Source organism: Canis lupus, chromosome 13 (assembly GCF_011100685.1).
Source record: "Canis lupus familiaris isolate Mischka breed German Shepherd chromosome 13, alternate assembly UU_Cfam_GSD_1.0, whole genome shotgun sequence".
Classification (NCBI taxonomy): Eukaryota; Metazoa; Chordata; class Mammalia; order Carnivora; family Canidae; genus Canis; species Canis lupus.
Window position 1 is genome coordinate 63,730,644 of NC_049234.1, and position 26,867 is coordinate 63,757,510.

The 26,867-nt window shown below is 40.8% G+C and overlaps 2 protein-coding genes and 1 long non-coding RNA gene across 13 annotated transcripts in view; 2 read left to right on the forward strand and 1 right to left on the reverse strand.

Annotated features, from left to right (window-relative positions):
* Nucleotides 1-891: 891 nt before the first annotated feature.
* On the reverse strand, nt 892-3,533 carry LOC102154125. Its single transcript, XR_005369097.1, has 2 exons — nt 2,813-3,533; nt 892-2,032 (listed from the first exon to the last, which is right to left on the reverse strand). It is a non-coding gene; the product is annotated as an uncharacterized LOC102154125 (long non-coding RNA).
* Nucleotides 3,534-4,195: 662 nt separating this feature from the next.
* Nucleotides 4,196-19,500, forward strand: LOC119874473 (probable bifunctional methylenetetrahydrofolate dehydrogenase/cyclohydrolase 2). Of its 3 annotated transcripts, XR_005369096.1 has the most exons (4): nt 4,196-4,338; nt 5,340-5,460; nt 17,551-17,649; nt 19,464-19,500. XR_005369096.1 is itself a non-coding variant. In XM_038556327.1 (3 exons), the coding sequence occupies exons 1-2, from the start codon at nt 4,196-4,198 to the stop codon at nt 5,422-5,424; spliced, it is 228 nt and encodes a 75-aa protein (XP_038412255.1). In that variant the 3' UTR covers nt 5,425-5,460; nt 19,464-19,485. The 3 variants fall into 3 exon arrangements, 2 of the variants coding, with proteins under 2 accessions (XP_038412255.1, XP_038412256.1); XM_038556327.1 differs by lacking the exon at nt 17,551-17,649 and having other exon boundaries at nt 19,464-19,485; XM_038556328.1 differs by lacking the exons at nt 17,551-17,649; nt 19,464-19,500 and having other exon boundaries at nt 5,340-5,629.
* The window catches only part of MTHFD2L (methylenetetrahydrofolate dehydrogenase (NADP+ dependent) 2 like), a 137,377-nt gene continuing 114,791 nt past the window's right edge, over nt 4,282-26,867 (forward strand). For 7 of the 9 annotated variants that reach the window (XR_005369093.1, XR_005369094.1, XM_038556321.1 and 4 more), the window contains exons 1-2: nt 19,464-19,648; nt 20,451-20,573. Coding sequence is in view for 7 of the 9 variants with exons in the window: in XM_038556321.1 (XP_038412249.1) it covers nt 19,495-19,648; nt 20,451-20,573 (277 nt within the window). In the remaining 2 variants the exon portion in view is untranslated. Of the gene's footprint in view, nt 4,339-5,339; nt 5,374-19,463; nt 19,649-20,450; nt 20,574-26,867 lie in introns of those variants that run through there. The other 2 variants (XM_038556320.1, XM_038556319.1) reach the window with 2 other exon arrangements.

Here is a 26,867-nt window from a genome sequence, read left to right on the forward strand (position 1 = left end):
AAACTATAAAAGCTCTAGAGTAAATTAGTAAGACTACATCTCTATAATCTGGAAATATGAAAGGATTGCTTGAACATTAAACTCTGACCACAAAAGAATAGATTGGTAAATCTATTTGTTACACATGCAAGTGACAAAAAAGTACTGACATTGAAAATATAAGTAATCCCTATATCAATAAAAAATACACCCTTTGAAAAAGAAAGTTAAAATGGCTAATAAGTAAATAGATGTCTCACACATTAGTGGTCAAGAAAATATAAATTAATACCTCAATGAATATTATTTGTTGCAAACTAAACTGCCTCAAATTTGAAAGACTGAGAATACAAAACTTTGCTAAGGTTGTGACTCAATAATTTATTCACTGCCATTTGGGACTGAAAATTCCCAAGTTAACAATAAGATATTTTTCACTAATTTTTACATTAAATTTTTTTAAATGGTGGTGTATATACATAACAAAATTCACCATCTTATCCATTTTTTTCTAAGATTTTATTTATTCATGACAGGCACAGAGAGAAGACAGACGCTTAACCAATTGAGTCACCCAGGCACCTTCATAAATTAATTTTCAAGAAATTACTGAACACCCACTCTTTGCCCAATGCTATGCTAGGTATAACGGGTGTTAGGGTTTCTTTTAATGATCGGCGGAGAAAATTTTTTTTTTTAATTTTCATTTATTTATGATAGTCACACAGAAAAGAGAGAGAGAGGCAGAGACACAGGCAGGGGGAGAAGCAGGCTCCATGCACCGGGAGCCCGACGTGGGATTCGATCCCGGGTCTCCAGGATCGCGCCCTGGGCCAAAGGCAGGCGCCAAACCGCTGCGCCACCCAGGGATCCCTGATCCGCGGAGAAAATTAAAGACAGTAGAGCAAGGTGGTAAGTTGAGAGTGCTTTAATGAGGAGCGCTCCTGGGCGAGGTTTCGTGACTCGGAGAGGAGGCCCAAGTCAGGGAAACCGCAGGGGGGGCTTATAAGGAGTTTTCAGAGGGAAGATGGGGGTGGGGCATTCCGATTAAGGGTTACAGGTCTTTGTAAACTAAGTTGGATAGGGCGGCCAGGTGGCGTAGGCGGGGAAGATGGGGGTGGGGTGGCAAGGCGCGTAATTGCGAGGTTGCTGGCCTCGGGTCGGCCATTCTGAGGTCCCCAATCTCACCAGCCCAACAACGGGGATGTAAAAGAAGTGGACTATGTGGTACCTGACTTCATGAAGGGCATGTCTTCCTCCATCCCACATAGAGCAGAGAATACTGCCTACTTTGCTAGACTGATAACTACTCCTGAGCTGGAATCCCTTCTGTAGGATGATCACTCCTGGCTGCTAATCAGACTACACAACTGCCGGGGACAAATCTATAGCAAGATGAAATTAGGATAACTGGTTCCTTGCAATGAGGGAGATTGCACTGCAGAATCCAGAAGTGTCTCATCAATTAGAGAGAGCTATAAAGTTATTATCAGATTTGGGAAGGGCAAAGGTTAGGTGGAATCTAAATAAAGCAATATTTTGGTAGGCTCAAAGCAGAAAAGAGCTGTGTGTAAAGAGATCAATATTAGGTTGGACTGTAAAGTGGACCCAGGGGCCTATTCCTTGGAATTGATAAAGTTAAGATAGATGCTGAATATGTTCAGAAAGCCTTTATTAGAGGCTTTTTAGGTAAAATGGAGATAAAGGCTGCTTCTTTGAAATTCACTTAGATCATGCAAAATAGGAAGAACAGGATGTTTCATTCTTATTGATACGACTTTAAACAGTAAGTTTTCTGACACATGATTTTAGAGAACAAGGATTCTAAGTAAGAAAGCGGTGGTCAAAGGGATTGTGAGGACACTTCGCAGCTGCAGCCTGTGGTAGAAATATTGTTTCCTTCGGATCCCTGGGTGGCGCAGCGGTTTGGCGCCTGCCTTTGGCCCAGGGCCTGATCCTGGAGACCCGGGATCGAATCCCACGTCGGGCTCCCGGTGCGTGGAGCCTGCTTCTCCCTCTGCCTGTGTCTCTGCCTCTCCCTCTCTCTCTGTGACTATCATCAATAAATAAAAATAAAAAAAAAAAGAAATATTGTTTCCTTTACCTTTGCAGCTGGTTTTATCTGTCTCTTATCTGTGTCTGTTATTTGTCACAAAACAAAACAAAACAAAAAAAAAAAAAAACAAGACAATGGGTCCTAAATGAAGTTGCTTAGGTTAAGCCTCACTTCACCAAACTGAGAATTAGTGTAGGGGCCAATGGCAGATCGCCCCAAGATAAGCCGCTTTGGCATGAACATCATTTTGAGTTAAAAACAATCCAAACCCAGCAGATCCAGAAAAAACTTTTTACTTCCCCCTCAACTGCAGGCCTTACTAGGAAGTGAGCTATTCATAGAGCTGCCTCTTTACCTAAGAAACTTATTTGCATAATAGGTCACCTTTGTTTTCCAAACCTCTCTCCTTCACCTTCCCAGTAGTGGTCTCCCTCCCTTTGTATCCTCAGACCCCCAGCCCTCTCCTAAGCTCATATAAGCATCCTGCTTCCTGCCTTTGGAATTTCCATGTCTGTGCAGATTCCCCCATATGCACACTATTACTCTTGGATTTGATTCCCTGTACGTGGTGTTAAATTTGGTTTTCTCCTGTTAACCTGCTTCATGTCCATTTGATTCTCGTCTAGCTAGAAGGACCTTCCTAATTCTTCCTCCCCGTGAGTTTCATTTGTCCCAGACAGAATCTTGCACCAGCCGATCACGCACTAGTTAGGTGTCTGCGTGACAAGATCCCCGCCACCCCCTGAAGGTAAGTAACTTGGCAATCGACAGACTCACTTTCTCACTTCGTGGCTAGTCTGACTTTCTCGTTCCCACTCCCTGATGCCCCGAAGTCCTTCATTTTGCACAGCTCCCGTGAACGCCATTCTGGCCGCCGGGCTGGATGCTGCCTCATCCAAATCGGTGTTTTTTTTTTGTTCAAAGAAACTCTTGAATATCCGAAAATACGCTTCGGTCTATCTTTTCACATACCCCAGCATGGGAAATGGCCAGTCTGATTCTCACTTCTTCAGAGGGGGTGGATGCTTTGCTCCCTCCTTAGCTGTCCATTCGCCACACGATGCAGGTTCCTCGGCTGCGCCGACCTGGTCATCGGCTCTGGAAAATGACGGACATCGATCAGCCTTTCCTTCCAAAAGTGGAGGCAGGGTAGGGCCACAGAAACCCTAAAGCTCGCGCCTTCTAGGGTTGGTCCGCCTCGCCCTCCGCACACTCCCTCCGGCTTCCCTCCGGCTTCCCGGTGTCCCAAGAGGGATGGATGCCCGGGGACGCCCTCCGGGCTTTGAGTCCGTTCCCCAGAGCCCTGGAGGCGGCAGGACAGGGCTCCGGCTGCAGAAACAGGAGGCATGCTGCTTGGACTGGTTTACCTACACACTTGACCCCGCGTCCTGGCTCCAGGAAGGTCCGCGGTGTATGGGGCTGAGAGTCGCAGCGCCAGCCGCGGGCCCCAGGGCCGCGCCCCCGGCAGCCATACTGCGCTCGGCCTGCGGCTTACGTCCTGGCCCCGCCCCCGGCGTCCCCTCGGCCCCGCCCCCGGCCCCGCCCCCTGCGTCCCCTCGGCCCCGCCCCGGCGTCCCCCTCGGCCCCGCCCCCTGCGTCCCACTTGGCCCCGTTACCCCGGCGTCCGCCCCCCACCGGCTCCGCCCCGCCCCCCCGTCGTCCCCCTCGGCCCCGCCCCCCGGCGTCCCCCGGCCCCGCCCCCGGCGTCCCCTCGGCCCCGCCCCCCGGCGTCCCCTCGGCCCCGCCCCCTGCGTCCCCTCGGCCCCGTCCCCCGGCGTCCCGCCCGGCCCCGCCCCCCGGCGTCCCCTCGGCCCCGCCCCCGGCGTCCCCCCGGCCCCGCCCCCCGGCGTCCCCTCGGCCCCGCCCCCGGCGTCCCCCCGGCCCCGCCCCCCGGCGTCCCCTCGGCCCCGCCCCCGGCGTCCCCCCGGCCCCGCCCCCGGCGTCCCCTCGGCCCCGCCCCCGGCGTCCCCCCGGCCCCGCCCCGGCGTCCCCTCGGCCCCGTCTCCCCCGGCGTCCCCTCGGCCCCGCCCCCCGGCGTCCCCCGGCCCCGCCCCCAGCATCCCTCCCCCTCGGCCCCGCCCCCAGGCCCGAGCTTGGCGCGCGAAGCTGCAGGGACCGGCGGGGGTGGAGCCTCCGTCCGGAAGCCGGCGAGTCGCTGTCATGGCGGTGCCGGGCCGCGGCGTCTCCCTGGTCGGCGGCCGCCTGAGCCGCGCGCGGGCGCTGGCGGGGGGCCCCGCGCTGCCCCTGGGGGCGTCGGCGGCCGCGGGGCGCGTGTCCCGGGGCCTTCGGAGCAGCGGCGTGAGGTAGGCGCCCGGGACGCTCCCGTGCTGGTGCCGGTGCCCGGCGAGCGGGACCGCGGGCGGGGGGAGGGCGGGGGCCGAGGGGCCGCTGGCGAGCTCCCCGGTGGGGCCCGAGGCCGGGGCTGCGGGCGGGGGGCTGCGGGCGGGGGGCTGCGGGCGGGTCGCGTGGGCCTCGTTCGGGCGCAGCGTGCACGTGGCCGGCTCCGGGCGGCGGCGCAGGGCGCTCGGGGCAGGCGGCCGTCGGGCAGGTGCGGGGGCTCGGGCGACCCGCGCGCCTCGAGGAGCTGCTGCGCTCGGGCGGTGGATGCGTCGCGGGCGGAGCGGGCCGCGTGGTCCGCCCGGGAGCACAGCGCCGGCGTTTCCGGACTCGGCCGTTGGCCGTGCGAGGTCTTCTCCGGCCCCGAGGTCGGCCTTGGTCTCCCGGGGCCTTGTGCGCGGCAGCCCCCGAACCTCTGGGCCGAGAGTGAAGCGACCCGCCCCGGCCCCGCATCCTCGCATCTCCGGGCCGCGGGGGCCGGCGCCCTGCGCGCTGCGAACAACGAGCCGTGGTTTCGACCCTGCGGCTCCGGACTCTTCACTTTTCCGCCCTCTTGTTGGGGTTACAGACCCAAATCTAAAGAATCTTTATTTTTATGTTTATTTTATTTATTTATGAGAGTCACAGAGAGAGAGAGAGAGAGAGAGGCAGAGGGAGCCCGACCTGGGCCTCGATCCCGGGACCCCAGGGTCACGCCCTGGGCCAAAGGCCGGCGCCAAACCATTGAGCCACCCAGGGATCCCCGATACAGGTCATAATCACAAAAATAAATTATTATTTAGCTTTTATTTTCTCAAGGCAGCACTAATCAAGTCAGGACAGGGCGGTGTGTTTGACCTCTTGTCACTGAACACCGTATACGAAGGTGACGGTAGCGTCAGGTCGAGGGACACCTGTGGACTGCTGGGTCTCGTGGGGAGGAATTCGGACAGTGTTGATGCTTATTGGTGTCTCTTTTCTCTTCTAGGACCAGCAGAGAGAAGAGATTCCATCTTCCAGAGGTCGCCACTGTCTGCCTCCCCACTTGCCCCCATCCTCAGTCATCTTTTTGAATGTGTAGTTACACGCCAGTTGTCTGGTTCTTCATAGTGAGTGTAGTTTAATCTGACGACACTCTTACTGACTTGAAATTTGAGCCTTAGTGTTATTTTTACTGAAAATTATCTTGAGTTTGGTAAACTCTCCCCGGTATGGACTGTGTTAAATTAACAGGTTTATTACCAGTTTCTGAGCTATATATATAGAGAGCCTTAAATGCAAAACGAAAAAGCATTTTTGATTATTTTTCATATATTTTTTTTGATGATTTTATTCATTCACCCATGAGAGACACACACAGAGAGAGAGAGAGAGGCAGATACGCAGGCAAAGGGAGAAGCAGGCTCCATGCAGGGAGCCCGAGGTGGGACTCGATCCCGGGTCTCCAGGATCAGGCCCTGGGCCGAAGGTAGCACTAAACTGGTGAGCTACCCAGGCTGCCCTATTTTTCATATTTTTGATTAGATACCTACGATAATGGAACATATAAGTACTTCTTCAATGAAGTATTTTTTTTTTATTAGAATTTCAAAAAGTAATCTTTTTTTTTTTTTAGATTTTATTTATTTATTCATGAGACAGAGAGAGAGAGGCAGAGACACAGGCAGAGGGAGAAGCAGGCTCCATGCAGGGAGCCCAACCTGGGACTGGATCCCAGGTCTCCAGGATCAGGCCCTGGGCTGAAGGCGGTGCTAAACCACTGAGCCACCTGGGCTGCCCTCAAAAAGTAATGTTTGACGGGATTTGAAAATTATAAAATCTTGAAGTATTTAAGTTTTCTCTCATTTTTTAGATTTACAGTGAGATTTTTTTCTTATTTCATGAGAAATTAGTCTTATTAATTTGAAGAAAATATATTTAATGTCAGAGATTATTTAAGCCCTTATATTTGTTGCGGCTTATTATTTCTTGAAATATCTAAAGCGCCAAAAGGTTAAAAATTTAAAAGAAAAAGTAGTGATTAAATTTGTATTGTTTTGCCTTTCTGTGTGAATTTACAAATCAAAATTTCTTTGGATTATAAATATCACATGAATCTTTGGCCCAGTGCTTTCAACGTATGGAGGTAGGCAGCAGCATTTCCCATTTGGAGGGGAGGTTCTGCACCTTGTACGTTAATGCCAAGGTCAAAGCAGATTTGCAGGTATCCTGCAAGAAGAGCTCAAATGCAGCTTTTGATCATCCCACCTGAACTCATTTTCAATAATTAAATGGATCTCTTAAGCTTTGGTTCCACGTTTATCCTGTTGCAAAGTGATTCCTAAAATAATTTATTTGGCAGATTTTCTTTTGTTCCCTGCTCCTGCTGTGATGCCTTTTAATATTTAAAATTTTAATTCCAGTCTATAGCTCTTAATAGAAGCCTCACCTTACTTTATGTCTCATTGCCAATGGCGTTACAATTTTGCAGCTAGATCAGCATTTAAAAAAAAAAAAAAAACGGGATTGCCTGGGTGGCTCAGTCCAGTACGCAGCTGCATCAGGCTCCCTGGTCAGATTCTCCCTCTGCCCCTTATTCCTGAGCTCTCTCTCCCTCTCTCTCTCTCTCTCTCTCTCTCTCTCATAAATCAAATCTTAACAACAACAAACACCACTACAGTTTTGGAGCTAGTAAAAGATACTGGTTTATGTTATTTAAATATTCATGTCTTATAGAGGGAGTAGTTGAATTTTATAATTGAGAAAAGCCCAAATTTGGCAAGTAAGGCTGTTCATTTTTATTCATACTCTCCCTGTTAGTATTTATGCAACATTTCTGTCTCTACGAAAGAAGTACTTGATTTAAAAATCCTTTTATCATGTGAAGCTTGAGGGACTCAGACTCCACTTAGGACCCTGACTAAAGCTGGTTTTCCATAGACTGATTTCAACCAAGATACGAGTTCCAATGACTAGCAAAAGCAGTTTCTCAAAATCATATTTTGTTGGGAAATGTGATAGTGTGGTTTTCCTATCTTAATGCTTTATCAATCTAATGAGATAGCTGTCTGGCTACAATGTTGATTTTATAAGCAGTTCTTAATGTCATTTTAAATGTGGAACCTAAATGTTTTACCTTTTAGTATCTATATCTGAGTTTTATGTCCTCGTCCCAGCTGTTTACAGATAATGTGTTCAATGTAATGTCTCTAAAATCAAGTTTCCTGATTAAAATAGATCAATAGATGAAAAAAGACTGGCATTAATCTCAGATCTTGTTACTCAGTCATGGTGTTAGGAATATTTAGCAGTTTCTTTAATGATCTGACCTTGTTTTTCAAATGTTATCTTTTCATGTTAATACCTTGATTGGATGATTAAAAACAGCAGGAGAAAACCAAGCACCACATAATTTTCCATGATCACATACTTTCTGGAATTCTCTGGAGCCCGATGACAGGTTTTAAAATAGTTTGGCTTGGAGATGATTAAGTTGTAGAGGGAGGTTTAAAGAGCTTGGAACTTGGGAGGAATTTGAACTGTCCGTGGGATAAATTAAAGATTAGTAGTAAATGAGATTCGCTATTAAGTGCCATTTGGACCAGAAAAAAAAAAAAAAAAAAAAAAAACAACCCTAAAAGAAAACTTTGTGGTCATAATGGAACATAATCTAAGCCTAAATTAATGTCAAAGAACTCATGGTTGGGGATTAGCCAAGAATGCTTATCCAAGCTGTTCCACTTAACATTACATCATGTCCATTTTCTGTGTTGCTGTTGTCTTTACTAACATTTTATTGGCTGCATTATATTACATTAAGTCAGTTGGTCATAACATAACCATCTTGGCATTGTTCAGTGTCTAGTTCTTAGAACATACGAAATAATTTACTCTCAGATTCAGGTCATGTTCTTGTCAACATTGTACCAATGAGATTCGTTCACTTAATGATCTGAAAGTGATCAATGATGTGTGTAGATTTCTGTGATTACAATAAAGAGTGTGCCTAGAACCAAAAGACTAAAGATTCATAATTTTAAAGTTAGGACATTTATAGTTTAAAATAGATGTCTTTCTCTTTCCCTATGATCCTCTGTTTTGTTTCTTAAATTTCACATGAGTGAGATGGTATAAAGTGATGAAATCAGGGAGGGAGACCAAACATAAAGAGACTTTTTAACCATAGAAAACAACCTGAGGATTGCTGAGGGGAGGAGGTAGAGGGATGGGGTAACTGGGTGAAGGACATTAAGGAGGATGTGATGTAATGAGCAATGGGTATAACGTATAGCTGATGAATCACCTCTACCTCTGAAACCAATAATACATTAATATGTTATTACATTATATATTTTTGAATATAAATTTAAAAATGAAAAATTTTAAATATAATTTTTAATTTTATATATTTTTAAAATTTTAACCCCCTTTGGTTATGAATAGCTGGAATGAATATCATCTTGCCTTTAATCCAGTTGTGTTGAAAAATAAAATTTTTTTTTTTAATTTTTTTAAAAAAATTTTTTTTAAATTTATTTATGATAGTCACACAGAGAGAGAGAGAGAGAGAGAGGCAGAGACACAAGCAGAGGGAGAAGCAGGCTCCATGCACCGGGAGCCTGACGTGGGATTCGATCCCGGGTCTCCAGGATCGTGCCCTGAGCCAAAGACAGGCGCCAAACCGCTGCGCCACCCAGGGATCTCTGAAAAATAAATTTTTACTGGTGTTCAGTGAACCTTTGTGCTAAGCACTTTGCTGAGATTTTTTGTTGTAAGTATATCCTTTTATTCTCAGAACAGCTGAAATAGACTATTACTATTCTTAATAGATTGGGTAATTGAGGCTTAGAGAAACTAAATAACTTGCCCAGATTAATAGTAAATAAATAGTGAAGACAGGGTTTGGCTCTATCTATAAGCAATTTATAATTGTTGACATACCTCACTATTTTCCTCTTTTTGAAAATTTATTAAATTTCATAGAAGTTTTGTGAAACAAGAAAGCTTATTTTGCATATAAATCTTAAAAGTTATTGTGTCAGATTCCCTTAATGAAGGGTATTTTTTAACTTGAGACTTTATGGAATAGATTACTCGCCTGTAACAAACTTAGCATATTCTTCAGTTGTGAATGTTGGCAACAAATCACGGTAATATTAGCATTAGTTGAGATATTGCCAGTAAAAACCACAGATACTTAAGTATTACAGTATTTGATGTAGAGATATCAAAATATCATATACGCTTACCACTACTTTGTTGTTGTGGTAGTTATTAGACCTGCCACTGGATGATCCTCTTAATGCTTTAGAAAAAAAAAGTGATAGCAATATTTCAATAAAACTGACTGCCTTGTAAACCTGTGTATTTTACATTAAATATTCAAAAGATTATTTTGAGAAGCTGTCCATATGATTCAGCAGACTGCCCAGGGGTTCTAATGGTACAAAACTTAGCATCTAAGATTCTGAAAAAAGCGGAAATATTTAGGTAGCTAATGTTCTATTTTACAGGTTAAGGGACCTGAAAGAGAAATTGCAAAATTGAGTCACAGAATTATGCATAATGAAAAGAACTTGTTTTTAGGTTATGCTTCTGGTTACAAAAGTATAATTTCTGGTAAAATAACGTTAAGGTATAAGTATAGAAATTATGTGAAATGAAATGTTTTTAAAATTCCATAAACTTCACATTCCTAAATATTAGTCACTTTCAAAAAATTTATTTACTTCAGAAGGCTCCCTAGTACTAGAGTAGAGACATTTCTACTCTTTAATTCAGACTCAGAATCTCCAAGTGAGGCCCTAAAATACACAGTGATTAAGCGATGGTATGACCTGCAGAGAAATTTGAATTGCTAATGATCATATTAGACTTTTTTATCTTGATAGATCATAAACCAGTCCATTGCAGCCCTAATTTAAAAAAGTTGTGGTTGAAAATGAGATTGAGGGGATCCCTGGGTGGCTCCGTGGTTTAGCGCCTGCCTTCGGCCCTGGGGTCTCAGGATCAGGTCCCACATCGGGCTTCTTGCATGGAGCCTGCTTCTCCCTCTGCCTGTGTCTCTGCCTCCCCCTCTCTCTGTGTCTCTCATGAATAAATAAATCTTTAAAAAAAAATGAGATTGAAACCTAGATGCAGAAGCAAGATACCAAGAATACAAATTAAATATACTGCTGATCCTGGGTATATTTTATTTGTTGTTATTTTACTATTTTACGAAGGAATATTTTGATACCCCAGAAAAGTAGTGATTTTTTTCATCTCTTTACTCCTTTACTATAGTTAAATACATTTTGTTCTAATAACCATAGATTAGAATGATTACAGTTTATTTCCTGGAAAATATGGAGAAATCAACAACCTCATGGAAACAACACTAAGTGAGGTTTCTGGTCTCATTTGCTCCTGGTTATTTGAGTATATCACCATCTGTCACTTAAAAGAGCCATTTTTGCAAATCAGCCAGTGAACTTTTAGCCAAATCCTTTTCTGTAAATTAAACAGAACATTATGTAGATAAGGAAATTGCATTCAGAGCAGTTAAGTGTCCAGCCTCATTACAGCTCCCATCTACTAAGAAAGACTCCACTGGAAATGTAAGCAAACAGGCATTTATTTGGGCAATTAGAATTGCAATTTGGGAAACCCAGATTCAGGTAGAAAGCTGACTCCTGAGAAAGACACAGAGGGGACAGAATTATAAAGGCTAAAGGTTACGAGTGTAGTTCTCATTTAAGTCATCAATGCAAAACAGATTGAAACTAGGTTAACTCGGATTGGCTGGGTTAATACTCAAATGAGGGATTTGAGGTGAGGAGGTTAAGTCTAGGCTGAGGGCTGTAGCTGGCAATAAAGTTGAGTTCCTCCAGTGAGGGCTTGCATAAATTCCTCCTTCCTACAGCCTTTCCACCCAATTTAAAAGAGACTTTTTTAGACTTGCAGGCTCCATTTTAAAATCTCCTTTTACACTATTAATGGTAAAGTCAGGGCTGACTTACGGCTTAGAATAAATAATTTGTAATGCATTATCCTGCCCTAATACTCCCTGCTCCCCAAACTCCCAAAACTGATTTATTGCTTTTTAATGAAGCCACATTTAGTGCCAGCCAGGCAATGGGGGGAGAATACTGAAAGGGAGAGCTCTTTGTCCTGCAGCTTTTGGGGGTCACTTGCAATATTACCTATTCAGAAGATGTCACCTGAGCAAGTAATGACAGGGTGCATTGTGTGAGTAATATCTAAAGGGTCGGTAGTCCAACTGGCTCAGCGATTGGCGCCGTCTTCAGCCCAGGGTGTGATCCTGGGGACCTGGGATGAGTCCTGTGTGGGGTTCCCTGCATGGAGCCTGCATCTCCCTCTGCCTGTGTCTCTGCCTCTCTCTCCGTTTCTCATGAATAAATAAATAAAATCTTAAAAAAAAATCTAAGGGATCAAATTGCACTCTTGGTGTATATTAATGGCAATATGACTATAATTTTTTGATCAAAAAACATTTTTAAGAGTAAAATGAGACATTAAAATAATGAAAATTACATATTTGGAATATTTTACTGACTTACAAATATTTTAGGCCCTATAAAAGAGTCCTGTTCAAAACTTTTTCAACATTAACATTTTAAAAGGTAATTTATATCCTTATACATTAAAACCATTGAAAAATTTTGATCTTAGTTTTGTATTAATTTTTTAATGTTAATTATGTGACTACTAACTTTCAACATGCTGAATTCTTGGTACTTATTGAATCAGTTTCTTAGCTGTTTATTTAATACCTTGACATTGATCATTTCCTGGAGAAAATCTTTTTTTAAATTTTTTTTTTAAGATTTTTTATTTATTCATAGAGACAGAGAGAGAGAGGCAGAGACAGAAGCAGGCTCCATGCAGGGAGCCCGATGTGGGACTCATCCAGGGTCTCCAGGATCACGCCCTGGGCTGAAGGCGCTAAACTGCTGCACCACCGGGGCTGCCCTCCTGGAGAAAATCTTATGCTTAATTTAAAAATTAAATATGCTACAGTTTTTTTCTTAAGTTGGAAATTATTCTTTAGACAATGTAGTTTTAGTTTTCAGAGTACTTTTTCTACAGATACTAAAGCACCTATTAAGCTCAGAGCAAACTTCTAAGTGGAACATCATTTCAATTCTAGTTTTTTAAATATTGAAATAAGATATTTTAGCGTAAATATTTTCACCATTACTGTCTTTGTGTCTCCTTTCTGAATACTTCTCTTTGACAAATACTTATGTTAAATGTCATCACATAAGTTGTTTCTATCTATGCCTTTTAAAATATTTTGCCGTGTTTAGATGTGCTAAAATTATAGGTCTTTTTAATTATATGCCATTACATTCCCAAATATAAATGTATTCAGTGAAAAGTAGCTCCATCAAAAGATTCTTCCCACAAATTGGTATATTTTATTTAGTTTTATTTTTTAAAGATTTTATTTATTCATGAGAGACAGAGAGAGAGAGAGAGAGAGAGAGAGAGGCAGGACACAGGCAGAGGGAGAAGCAGGCTCCCTGCAGGGAGCCCGACGGGGGACTTGATCCCCGGTCTCCAGGATCATGCCCTGGGCTGAAGGCGGCGCTAAACCGCTGAGCCACCAGGGCTGCCTAAATTGGTATATTTTAAATTAGGATTATAGATGTATTTGTTTACTAAGGTACCCTAAACTAGATGGTTTAAAACAATGGAAAATTAGCCTCACACTTCTGGAAGCTAGAAAACTGAAATCGGGATAGTGTGGAGCTTTGTTCTCTCCTCTTCTTGCTGGCAATCTTTAGTTTTCCTTGGTTTGTAGTTTCATAAACTCCCAATCTCTGCCTCTGTGGTCGCAGGGCCATCTTCCCTGTGTGTCTTCAAATGGAGTTCTCTGTGAATATCTCTGTGTCTTTTCTGATAGGGACGGCAGGCATATTGGATTAAGGGCTCACTTTACTTCGTATGGCCTCATCTTCATCCTACATCTTGATTATATTTGCAAATATCTTATTTTGAATAAGGTCACAGTCACAGGTACAGAGGATTCAAATTTGAACACATGTTTTTGGGAGACATAATTCAGCCCACAGTAGACTTTCAGAATTGCTTTTATGTTGTTCAAGCCTTTGTTCAGTTCTTATATTGCTTCTCATACTTTTGAAGGGATACATTTCTTCCCTTGCTTTTGAAGGGACACATTTCTTTTTATAAGCTTTGGTTTCAGGGATTACAATTCACTAAAAGTTTCAGATCTCAAGTCCCCTTTCCACTTGGTGTTTTCTTTGAATGTGTTGATTAGCAATTTCCAACAGATTTTGACCAAAATGCAACACTTTTCGGACTTTAGATTAATTTACAAAGTAAAATTTCAAACATTTATTTCTAAAATCTGACATAGGCAGTGAGGAGAGTAAATTCTGCCATAGTAAAATAATTTTTTTATATTCAAAATATAATAAGGCTTGCAGTTTAGTTACAGTAACTGGATTTATGTGTACGGTATTTGCTAATTTTGGTTTTGATTTACATTTTAGATAATAGTAGCTTATGACTTGTTTGCACATAGCTATAATTTGTGCCGTGACCCATTTCGGGCATATATGTTTCACAGGTTTCTTCATATTGAAAGTGACTGGCCCCCTGTCAGGAATATAGAGTGAGGATTCCTGCTCTGGGAGTGATGCGGGCCTAAAGAAGTTCTTTTTTTTTTTTAAGATTTTATTTATTTATTCATGAGAGACACAGAGAAGCAGAGACATAGGCAGAGGGAGAAGCAGGCTCCCTGCTGGGAGCCCCATGTGATATTTGATCCCAGGATCATGTCCTGAGCCAAAGGCATGCGCTCCACCCCTCAAGAAGTGGTTCTTAACTGAGGCTCAGCAGAACTGCTTTATACCTGCTTAAATACAATACTATGGGATTTTAAAATCTAGTCTATAGAGTCTCAAGAAGTTCCTGGCAATTTCTTAGCCAGTTTGTTTCATCAGCTGAATCCAGTTGTATTCTATGACAGGAATTTTGCCAGAGTTTGCACTTCTTGTGCAAACTAGAAGCAAAACTGGTTGAGTTTTTCATTAGAATTAAGAACTTTTCATCAAATGTAATCAAAAGAAGTGAAAAGACAAACCACATAATGGTGATACTTGATACACAAACCTACCTGACATGAATGTGTAAATAACTACTACAAAATAGACACAGATTAATATTTCATTAGAAAAAGGGTCAGGAGTGATGAACAGGCATTCCAAAGGAGAGGAGCTCCAAATGGCCTATTAACCTATAAGACCTTCAACCTTTAGTAATTAGGAAAATGCATATTAAGACCACAATTAAATACCATTGAACTAATTGGTTCAGTTAAAAACTTTGACAATACCAAGGAAGTAGAGCAATAGAAACTATTGTACACCACTGATGGACTTGTGAGCTAGTGCAGCAGCTTTGGAAAACAAGTTGGGACACAGCTGAACACATGTATCCTATAATCAGCAATTCCATTATGGAGTGTATACCTTTAAGAAACATGCATATATTGTATTTTATAGATAATGTTATATCTTCAATGTTTAGAGTTACAAACATTGGTTAATAAAGGAAAGCAATGGAATTCTAAACCCACATTTCAGGAAAGTGCTTAACTCTGGGAGAGGATAGGGTTTGGATGGAGAGGGTTACAAGATGATTTTGGTGATTGTGGTGATACCTTAAGCTGGGTTGTAAGGTTGTTAATTGTATTATTTTTCCTTTTTATACGTTTTATAGGTACTTTCAGTTCTCTTCTAAATATAGTTCAATAATACCTCTTTTGATAACATTTAAAAAAACATTTTAAGATGGATAAATAACTAGGGACACCCACTGGTGGCTCAGTGGTTGAGCGTCTGGCTTGGGCTCAGGGTGTGGTCCCAGGATCCTGGAGTCCCAGGATCAAGGAACCTGCTTTTCCCTCTGCCTATGTCTCTATGTCTCTCATGAATGAATAAATCTTAAAAAAAAAAAAAAGATGGATAAATATCTAGAATACCGTCTCACCATTTTACATCACATATTCCCTTTTAATCTTTAGTCGTATGCAGGCACATTTTGACAATTAAAATTATGTACCTACAACTTTTCATCCCATATTTTCACTTAACTTTATGCAGAATGTGTTCACATATTGCTGTTTTTGTAGTTACTGTTTTCAGTGGTGCAGCGTAAGAATTCCAACAACTTATAATACAGTGAACAATTTATTTTAACTCTGGTGATTCCACAGGTATTTAATAAACACATACAATGTGCGAAATACTCTTGGGTAGTAAGAAAATGGTAGTAAATATAAACTTCCTGCCCTCCAGGCTTAGAGCATGGTGTGTGCGTGTAGGGGTGTGAGGCAGTGGTTTTCACAAGGGTTTGCTATGTGATAGAAAGGTCAGGGCAGGGTCCTGCAGGGGCTCACAGCAGAGGCAGTTCCCTGGGGCAGATGGGTTAGAGAACATTTCCCAGAGAACTTTCCAAGCTGAGACTTGAGGAATGTGTGGGAGTGAAGGAGGAACAGACTTGGTAGGACGTTGGGGAGGTCAGAAGGAGTAGAGTTTCAGAAAGAGGGAGTAGTGTATGTAAAGGCCCAGAAACACCCTGGCACAGTCAGTACATTGAAATGCAGCTGCTGGGCAGCCCGGGTGGCTCAGCGGTTTAGCACCTGCCTTCAGCTCAGGGCCTGATGCTGGAGACCCGGGATCGAGTCCCACATTGGGCTCCTTGCGTGGAGCCTGCTTCTCCCTCTACCAGTGTCTCTCTCTCTCTGTGTCTCTCATGGGTGAATAAATAAAATCTTAAAAAAAAAATTGAAATGCAGCTGCGTCTAATGTGGGACTTGGTGAGCATAGTGTTCTTTAGCAGTGAGGTAAAAGAAAGCTCAAGCAAGGGGCTCGTAAGCTACAGGAAATTTGAGTTTTAGTTAAAATTCCCTTTGCTCAATTTTTCCAGTCAAAAGTATTGGAGTTCTATTTGTCTTATGTTCTTGTCCTCACACCTTACACCCAGTCTCAGTAAATCCAGTGGTTCCAGCCTCAAAATTAACTCAGAACTACCCTCTTTGTCCAAGCCACCATCATCTCCTGCCTGGGATACCACACTAGCCTCTGATTGGTACCCCCACTCCTCCCTTGTTATCATAGAGTCTCCCCACATTTTAACCAGTTAGGGAATAATGAAAATCGGGTAATAGCATTCTGCAAAATCACCAAATGGCTTTCTGTATCACAGTAAAAGCCAACATCCCTTTGAAGGTCTGCAGCACCTTATGTGATCTGATGCTCCATGACTTCTCTGACTTGTGTCCTGTCCTGGTACACTTGTTTCCACCTTGCTGTTCATTAGCCATGCCAGGTGTGCTCCTGCCTAAAGTACTTACTATGCACTTCCCTTGGCCTAGAATTATTTTGTCCTGATACCTTCATGACACATTCCCTCATTTCCTTCGATTATGATAAAATATCACCTGATTAGTCAGAGAAGAAACACCTAACCCGTCCATATAAAATGACAACTCTCTGGGATGCCTGGGTAGCTCAGTCAGTTAAGTGTCCAACTCTTGGTTTCAGCTGAGGTCATGATCTGAGAATCATGAGATCAAGTCCTGCATTAGGCTGGCACTCAGCACAGAGTCTGCTCGATATTCTCTCTCTCCATCTCCCTCTGCCCCTCCCCCTGGGCACTCGCAAGCTTTCTAAATAAATAAATAAAATCTTTAAAATGATAACTCTGGCTTCCAGATACGCCCTTTTCCTCTGTTCTTCACATGATATGTTAAATGATATGTTAAATATTTGCCTTAAAAAGATTTATGTCTTCTTATAAAAAAATAAAAAAGCTTACCTCTTCTTCAACTAGGATATAGTTCCCATAAAGGTGGGCAGTTTGTTTTTTGTACTGTTACTTATATTTCCAGTGCCTAGAATACTGCCTGGTAGATAGAAAGTTTTCAGTGTGTATTTATTAAATTGATAAACAGTAGGCTTATAGTGAGGAGTTTTAACCAGGGAACTGGCATTGTTAAATTTGGAAAATCACTCTGGCTATGTGTGGAAAATGGGTTGGCAGAGAATGACTTGAGTCAGGGAGAACCCTAGCAGCTGTATGCTTCTATGGCTGAATATTTGCACTATTATTGATATTTAACATTTTTCAAAAATGTGCATGTTGAAAGACTATGCAAGCTAAATAATGAATGTGTTTACTAGTTCTTCCAGCATATGGACTGAAATGGGCATAGTGAGATACCACCACGTAGCCACTTGCAGTCTAAAATTTGAAAGACCAGCCATATGAAGTTATGGCAAGTATGTGGTGCAACTGGAACTCTCATATACTGTCTGTGGAAATGTAAAATGGTACACCCACTATGGAAAACAGATTGAAAGATTCTTACAAATGTAGACATATGACCCAGCCATTCCACTCCTGGGTATTTGCTCAAGAGAAAATATGTACTTACAATGACTTGTATATATGTGCATACCGTGCATATGTGCATACAATGACTTGAACATGAATGTTTATCACAGCTTTATTTGGCACTACTAAAAACTGGAAACAACGTAAATATCTATCAACGACTGAACAGATAAACAAATTTTGATATATCCATACAATGGAAAACTACTCAGCAATAAAAAGAAATGAAGTAGTGCTTGCTTCAGCAGCACATCTACTAAAAAAAAATGAAGTTTTGATACATGCAACAACATGAATGAATCTTAATTATGCTGAGTGAAAGTAACTGGAGAAAATGGACCATGTAATGCATGCTTCCGTTTTTATAAAATTTGTGATAATATAAACTAATATATAGTGATGGAAAGCAGATCAGTGGTTGTCTAGGGATGGGGAAGGGAGCATGGCAAGGATGGGGGAATGATGAGATTACAAAGGAGTACCAGAATTCTTTTGGGGGTTTTGTTTATTTGATTATGATGGTAGTTTCCCAAGTATATACATAGAGTAAAACATCCAATTGCACACTTTAAACATGTGCAGTATATATTATTCAGTTATACTTCAATAAAACTTACAAAATTAGGACAGTGGAGCAAGATTGATACACTGAATTTGCCATGATTTTCTTTGCCTTGAAAGCTATGAAATTCTAGTGAAAAGTAGAAACAAAAGTTGAGTTTACTTACAGTTATGGAGTCTAGTTATGATTGTATTGTCTAATCAGTTTATTTGCTTAGTTAAATTGTTTACCTACAGTAAGGATTATTTTTAAAATATACTTTTGTGTTGAACTGAAGAAGTGGTTTTCGAACATGGTCATGCACAAGAATACCTGTGGGAATTTGTTAGATGTACAATTTCCAGCCTGTTCTGAATGATGGGGGTGGGAATCTTCAACTTCAGCCAGCTTCCCAGGCAGTTTTGGTGTATGTTTCCATAGACCACATTTCAGAATCACTTCTTAGTAGAACAATGTTCATGTCAAAATTGTATGAACCCGGATGGACACTACGGACTGCTAGTGCCAGATTGAAGTGGACTATTCTTCTTGATATATGTATGTGTATATGTATATACACCAGCCTCTTAGAAAGGACAGTTGACTTATTTGGAAGGGGCAGCAAATTTGCATTTTGTTTGGGTTGGTTGATATTAATGATGCCTGCCCCCGTTAGAAAATAAAAAGAGTACAGGTACTAGAAAGAATTCAGGTGCCATAAGGTTTCCTTTTCTTATTTTTTCTCTTCTGCTTCTTCCCCTTCCTCCTTTTCCTTTCTTTATAATATTCATTGACCCGCATTTGGTGTTTGTGTAATAATCATATGCTACATACAGATGTTGCTTCCACCATCTTTCAATAGTGAAAGGACAAGGGCAGCAGGAAGGAAGAACCATCTTAGCCTCTATCAGGTACCTTAAAAAGAAATGGACACACAGTAAGAGCAACCTTAATTCACCACTTTTAAGTTTGAAATCATGGGGAGCAAGAGAGCCCTTTCAATATACGCATTGCTCTGTGCCTTTTTAGGGATTGATATATGGTTGCTCACTCGGAGAGTCATAGATGTGTTACTCATTCTTGGACCTTATACCTTTATGTGACTGAGTGTTCCTTATTGTACTTTTAGTGCTCTATTTATTCTTTTGTTTTCCACAGACATGATGCCATTATTATCTCAGGAACTGAAATGGCCAAACAAATTCAGAAAGAAATACAGAGAGGTGTGGAATCATGGATTTCCCTTGGGAACAGAAGACCTCACCTCAGTATCATCTTAGTGGGCGATAACCCAGCAAGCCATACGTACGTCAGGAAGAAGATCAGAGCCGCCTCTGCTGTAGGTGGGAATGCATTTTAGTTGTTCTTTTTACTAAATCACGTGTTCTTGTTTTTCTTCAAAGTCTGATAATTCTCAATGATAATTGTCAAATAAGTGCTATTTGAATAGCATTTATTATTATTGTTATGTTAGACATTAGTTACCAAGGTATATGTTCATTTCTTAATCTTTTTCTTCAGCTTTCTTACTGAATTAACTCATTGTGATTTTGGGTCATATGGTGACATGTCAGAGGAACACTGCACATTTAAAGGGCCCACTTTTAGGTACAGCAAATGGAATGTAGTCAGTGGTATTGTAATAGGATTGTATGGTGACAGGTGGTAGCTACACTTGTGATGAGCACAGCAAAATGAATAGATTTGTCAAAAAACCATATTGTACACCTGAAAACTAAGTAGTATTGTATGTCAACTATATATTTCAAGTTTTTTAATTGCCCATTTTTATTATATTTGCTTGAATCAGATAATAAACTTGGCCAGTTCACTCTGCTGAACTTGGCCTGATAGTGGTGGCAGTAGTATTGGTATCTTTACTGTATTCAAATCTACTAACAGTAGCTTATTACAAATAAATGCAGTGGGATGCTGGGCCGAAAAATGCATGTGAATCATGAGAAAGCATCTGTGCTATTTGAGAAATCCTTTTAATGGTGCTTTGAACATTATGTTTGTAGAAGGATTTTTCCTTCCAGTGGGACAGGAGCAGAGAAAACCAATTTGCATACCACGTAAGACACCATTAATGAAAAGCGACATCTTTGTTAGTCCAGTGACTCTCTGTATTTGTTTTTCTTCCAGGTATCTGTAGTGAGATCATTCTAAAACCTAAGGATGTTTCTCAGGAAGAACTTTTGGACATAACTGATCAATTGAATATGGACCCAAGAGTCAGTGGTATATTAGTTCAGTTGCCACTGCCAGGTACATCAGGCGCTTCTATATGTCTGCTTTGGTTGTAGGTTAAAGGGCATCTTTTAACATTGTATCATGATACCGCAAGTAATTTAGAAAATAGTTCATCAAGGGACTAGCTGCTATATTAGCAATCTTCTTGTCATTTATAGTTTTTTTCAACACTGTGAAATATCTCTGAGAGTTTCTTTAGTGCGATGCTTTACACTGGTGCCACTTACTCTGGGATGCTGTCCCCTTTTGGTCACAAGAACCTTCTTCCTTTGTGTGAAACAGTTGGCCCTCACTAAGCCCATGTGGCTGCGTAGCCACACCGCTCCAAAGGGCAGCATCAACATTCCAGGTCACTTAGTTCTTGGACAACCTATTCCCATTCAGTTAGAATTCTACTGAAGTGACTTAATCTTGTTTTCTGCATTTGTAGTTCTTACCTTCACGTGGACCTGGGCTTCTGCTGTCTTTGCTTTGTTGTTGCCATTTTCAGACCTTCTGTTCCCATCTAATTTCACTTCCAGCACCCCCACATTTTGTTTCATAGTTGCCCTGTCATCTTTACAGGTTTAATTCTTTTTGTCAGATGTCATGTGAATTGATCACTGGGAGACACTGGCAAGTATGATTTGCTGTTTATGTTTGAGCGGAATAACAAATGTACAGTGGCCAGTCATCAACAGACTTGTAAAGAAGTGACATGTTGCTCGTTTAACCTGATGCTCATCTTTATTTACATAGCAATTTGTAGACCAGAGGACCGGCCGCTCTTATGTAATTACTCACAGTTAATTTTACCACTATAACTACATTTGAACTGTGTTATCGGATGTCTAGTGTTATTTAACTAAATTGTGGCTCTGAAATTCATGCATATTTCAGCTAAGTACAGTGAGGACTGCCAGCATACTATAGATTACAGTAGTTTTGAGTTCTGTAAATTTTGACTTTCAGAAAGCAGAAGCTGAATGGTGCTATGGCATGGGATCTTTGTAGGACATTAATATTATACTGTACCCAGCAATATAACCTGATGCCTTAGTATAGAACTTTTGTGCTATTTAAATTGTACCAAAAATACATATTTCTGATTCTTGTAGGGGTTTATTAACATCACAAATCTTTCCCCCAAAATTTGGCAGTGGGCTCACATCCAATTGTTTGGCTCATATTTAACAAGTCTTTTTTTTCTACTGTATTTGCAAAGCAATCTTGTTGTAGTTTGTAGTTTTTTAAATTTCTCCCACTTCTATTTGTACTGAATTCAAATAGTTATAGAAAACATGTCACAAATTTCCCAATTTCCAAATATAAAACATTAGATTTAGTTTGTCTTAAAAATTAAGTTCTTACCTGTAGAAATTTTATACCCTTTTTGGGCAACCTTTCTCATTTGGCAAATTTATTAGAAAATTGCCACTAGATGGCACTGTTGATGTGTCTGTACTAAAACTGCTTAGTCCTGTGTTCATTTAGTGAGAAGAGTAGAGGCAAAGGAACTGTGGTAATAACAAATATCTAGATGCTCTAAGAAAGGACAATCTCTATCTTGCTGCAAAACCACTAATATATAAAATAATACTGGCTAAAATTTATTATATTAAGCATTTATTCTCAAGCACTTTACATTTATTACTTCGTTGAGTCCTCAATAATGGGAATGGGAAGAGGGAGGTTTCATTTTACTAATGAAGGATTTGAGGCACAGAGAGGTTAAGTAACTTCCCTTAAGGTCACTGGAGCTGGTAAGTAATTGAGCTGGGATGTGATTCCAGAAAGACTGCTTCCTCATGCTCTTCCTCTTAACCACTATGTTACCCCTCACCAGCATATCAGTGTTAGCTAGTAAGTAATGTCACATACCGTGTGGCAAGTATTTCTTTATATGGATGGTTTTATCTAATTCTCACACAGCCTTGTGAGTAGGAATTATCTTCTTTATTTTATATATAAGGAGACTTGTCTATATTACTTACCCTACTTAATCTATATTATACTGGGACAGATGGTTTGTTGATTGATAGAAAAGTTGGCTAAAGTAGGAAATCCTAAAACAATGCATATTTGTATTATATTGTATAATCTATTATAACATATATCACTTAAATATTTATTCATCAATCTTTTGATGTGGATCCACAGCTCTTTGGAACCTACTGATTAGAATTATGAATCATCTTCTGGCATTAATAATACCTGTGATTCATTGCCTCTCATTTTCAGTTTGAGGTGAAACTATCTCCGTGAAAATTCATATTGATTTTTTAAAAAAGATTTTATTCATCTATTCATGAGAGACACACAGAGAAAGACAGAGGCAGGGGGAGAAGGAGGCTCCCTATAGGGAGCCCGATGTGGAACTTGATCCCAGGACTGCAGGATCAGGCCCTGAGCCAAGGCAGACAGATGCTCAACCACTGAGCCACCCAGGCGTCCCTTCATATTGATTTTTAAAATATCTCCCAATGTGGGGTGCCTGGGTGGCTCAGTGGGTTAAGCATCCAACTCTTGATTTTGACTCAGGCCCTGATCTCAGGGTCGTTGAGATCAAGCCCCACATCAGGCTCTGCACTTAGCTTGGAGTCTGCTTGAAATTCTTTCTCCCTTTCCCTCTTCCCCTTCCCCTACTTGTGCTCTCTAACTAAATAAATTAATTAAATACATAAAAAAAATCTCCCAATCTTCATGATTGTCTTGTCCATATCTAAATCCTTACTAATTCATTTTAGTTTTCAAGAGTGTTTCCAAAACATTCAATTTATTTTTTATAGAAATAGCAACTGTTTATCTTCTCACATTCCTTGTCATTTTTTATACAACTTTTAATTAAATTACATATTTTACTGTGAAAGAACTAGCAAAAAAAATGGATTAGGAAATATACAGAACTGTCTTTTGATTATCATAAAAGTAGTTTTCTTAACTGCTTTCTGATTTGTTCAGCAAGCCCTGAGCATCAGCTTCTGTGTTTTGCAGAAGAAATGGAACTCCTTTAGTCATTTTGGTAGGCTAGTTATGTGGAAGTAGGTTGAGATAGCTCATCCCTGTCCAGGTCTTAATAAGATTGTTACAATGAATAAGTGAAACAAAGAGCAAATGAACAAATGAAATGATTCTAGTGGATAATACCTCCAGTTTTCAATCATTTGGCTAATAATGTCATGATTAGAAATGGGAGATTATTTTTCACAATTTGGGGCAATATTTGAGTAAAAGAAATTCTTTTTTTTCTTTAATTTTTATTTATTATTTATGATAGTCACACACACACAGAGAGAGAGAGAGAGAGAGAGAGAGAGAGGCAGAGACACAGGCAGAGGGAGAAGCAGGCTCCATGCACTGGGAGCCCGACATGGGATTCGATCCCGGGTCTCCAGGATCACGCCCTGGGCCAAAGGCAGGTGCCAAACCGTTGCGCCACCCAGGGATCCCAAGTAAAAGAAATTCTAAATTAGAATTATTCTGATGTCTCAGGGCAAGTTTGCATAGATTAATCAGAGTATACAAACAGCTTCCAAGCATCTCATTTGGACAAAACCCAAAGAAATAAGATAGAATTCTGCCCTATTTGGTGGTATTGAGTCTGTCTTAGGCCAGCCCCCTTTTTATGTTTAGAGGCTGCACAACTTTGGTCAGGATTGGAAGTATTTGGGATATAATTGTGTATCCACAGTCATACAGCCTGGATGTTTTTCCTATAGCTGATCCTCAGACTTTGGAGAAATAAAGCCATATACAATGCTTTCCTGTTCCTATTCTGACTGTAAGCAGTCTGTCAGTATCAATAATTGGGCATTTTGCCAAGGCCACAAAGATATCTGATATTCATGTTCTGTGGATTTTTTTCTCCTAATCAGGTAGTTTTTGCTTTTAGCTTTTATTGAGTAATACCTACTGAAGTGATATTATATTAAAAGTTATGTCCTTTGTAGGGTATGTATCAGTATGTAATGTGAAGAAAAGCTAAAATAATGATCTTTAAAAATTGAGAGACATTTTTTTCTACTAAAATAATGAAAGGGAAATTACAATATCTAGAATCTTAAAGCACACTGGAAATTTGCTATAAATATTTGTTATAGTATGGGATTTGGTACAGGGGAAGTTTGGTTTAAAAGCATTTCAATTAAATGAATTGTGTGAAAGCAATCAAGTGTAAGCCTATAAAACAACAGTCACTTAATGAGATTTTATTTATTTATTTATTTATTATTATTTTTTTTTACTTAATGAGATTTTAATGTGATATTTTACTTGACAACTATTACTAGTATTAGTAATTGCAAATATTTACCATTTACTGTTGGCAGACACTGGTCTAAACTGCTTTGATATAGTAAATCATTTAACACTCACAGCAATTCTTACCAGTAGGTGCTATTTCTTTTGGTCAGTGGCTTAAAGTTAAGGATAGTAAGTGAACCAAGAAACTTGTATAAGGTTAGGGAGGTAGCGAGTAGCAGAGCAATGCTGGGAGAATCAGTGATAGTATCCTTTCAACCATAATCACTGTCCTAAGATGGAGACTGCAGGGCAGGTGCCAAGAGAGATGCTTGCTCATTTCCTCTTGTTTTCTTGCTTCCTCAAGTCAACTTTTCACCTATTTTTAAAACAAAATCATTAGATAGAATGGGAAAACTTATTCCATCTTATCTTTTTCTAAATAGTTTTTCAAATGTTTCCCTTCAGTCATTCCCTTTGAATGTTAACATCTTCCAAATTATGCAAGGGTATTAAACAGAGAAATTAGAATGAAATATAGGATTAAATTTGGAGGGATTGAGTAAGAAGGGTTAGAGTTTGCTGTGGAGATTTAACAAAGATAAACTTTTCTAATAATTAGTAGGCATCAAAATGGGGATATTTACCTAATTAGTAAGGATAGAGGTATATGCACTGCCTAAAACTTGTTCAGAGGAAAAAAGTCTTGCCATAATTGCTTTTCTTAAAAGATTGTGCAGTTTATGTATGCAGAATACTTGTTGCTCTATTTTTAATGTTCTTGACAAGAGTGGGAGATTTTCATCACTGGACCTCTTCATGTTTGTAGGGCCATTTATTCTGTTTATTTCTTTTTTTTATTTTTTTATTTATTTATGATAGTCATACAGAGAGAGAGAGAGGCAGAGACACAGGCAGAGGGAGAAGCAGGCTCCACGCTGGGAGCCCGACGTGGGATTCGATCCCGGGTCTCCAGGATCGCGCCCTGGGCCAAAGGCAGGCGCTAAACCGCTGCGCCACCCAGGGTTCCCTATTCTGTTTATTTCTAACTGATTTCCAGATTTTGCCTTGACCTTTGTTAACAACATTTTCTCTCTTTCTCTGGGGAGAGAGCCCAGTTCTGTGTTTGAGTGTTCAGAACAATTCCACATGGAATATTTTATTACTTTTTTAGTAATATGTTTCCTCTGCTGGAGTGCTAGTTCCACCAAAGTAGGGAGAATATTGCAGTCAACATTTTATTCTGAATCCACTCTGTATTATGGTAGCCTTTTAGTGAATGTTACTGCTGGAATGAATGAACCTTCTAGTTTCTCAGCAACTGCTTTTTTTTGTTTGTTTGTTTTAATTCAAGCCTCATTCTTCTGCATATTTTCTAAGAGTTGTGTATAAGTTCTGACCCTGTTCAAGATTTGATGAGGATCTTCTGTCTCTCCACCCCTGCAAGCTTCCTATAGCTATAGTATTTATTATACAGAAGACACGCCAAGATAATGTATATTTTATTTCTTGAATAGAGCTTTAGCCTCTGACCCCTTAACTATATTGGTTATCTTTCAAACATAGAGCCGACTTCTCTCCATCCTTCAGGTCTTAGTTTAAATGCCACTGCCTCACCGAGCCCTTCCCAGCCCACACCCTCTGAAATTATTTTAATTCTGCTATTTTCTGTTATAGTGTTGCCTTTCTCAGTGGCAGAAAAAGTTCTCCAAAATCCACATGCTCCTTTCCATGTCCCAGCTTCTCAGAGTAACTGGGTTGGGGCCATGTGACTACTTTCCACTGGACTATAAGGGGAAGTGACTTTTTTTGAGCCATTTCTGGACTGAGTGGCTAAAAGCTACTGCGCTCCACTCCCACTCTTTTTTTTTTTGTTGCAATTATCACAGAAGGTAGGTGTTACAAATGATAGTAAATTATAAGAAGGAGGAAAGTGGGATGCTTGTGGAGCTTTACATGAATAAGAATTAAGTATCCTTTCATAAATGACTCAGATTTCAGATTAAAACTCACACACACACACACGTACAAATTTGATGACAACTATAAACCCACTGACCTAAGAAGCTCAACAAACTCCAAGCCTATGCA

Coding starts and splice junctions, on each gene's coding strand:
- LOC119874473 (XM_038556327.1), top strand. CDS start 4,196: ATGGCGGTGCCGGGCCGCGGCGTCTCCCTGGTCGGCGGCCGCCTGAGC. Junction 4,339..5,339: donor CTTCGGAGCAGCGGCGTGAG/GTAGGCGCCCGG, acceptor TTTCTCTTCTAG/GACCAGCAGAGAGAAGAGAT.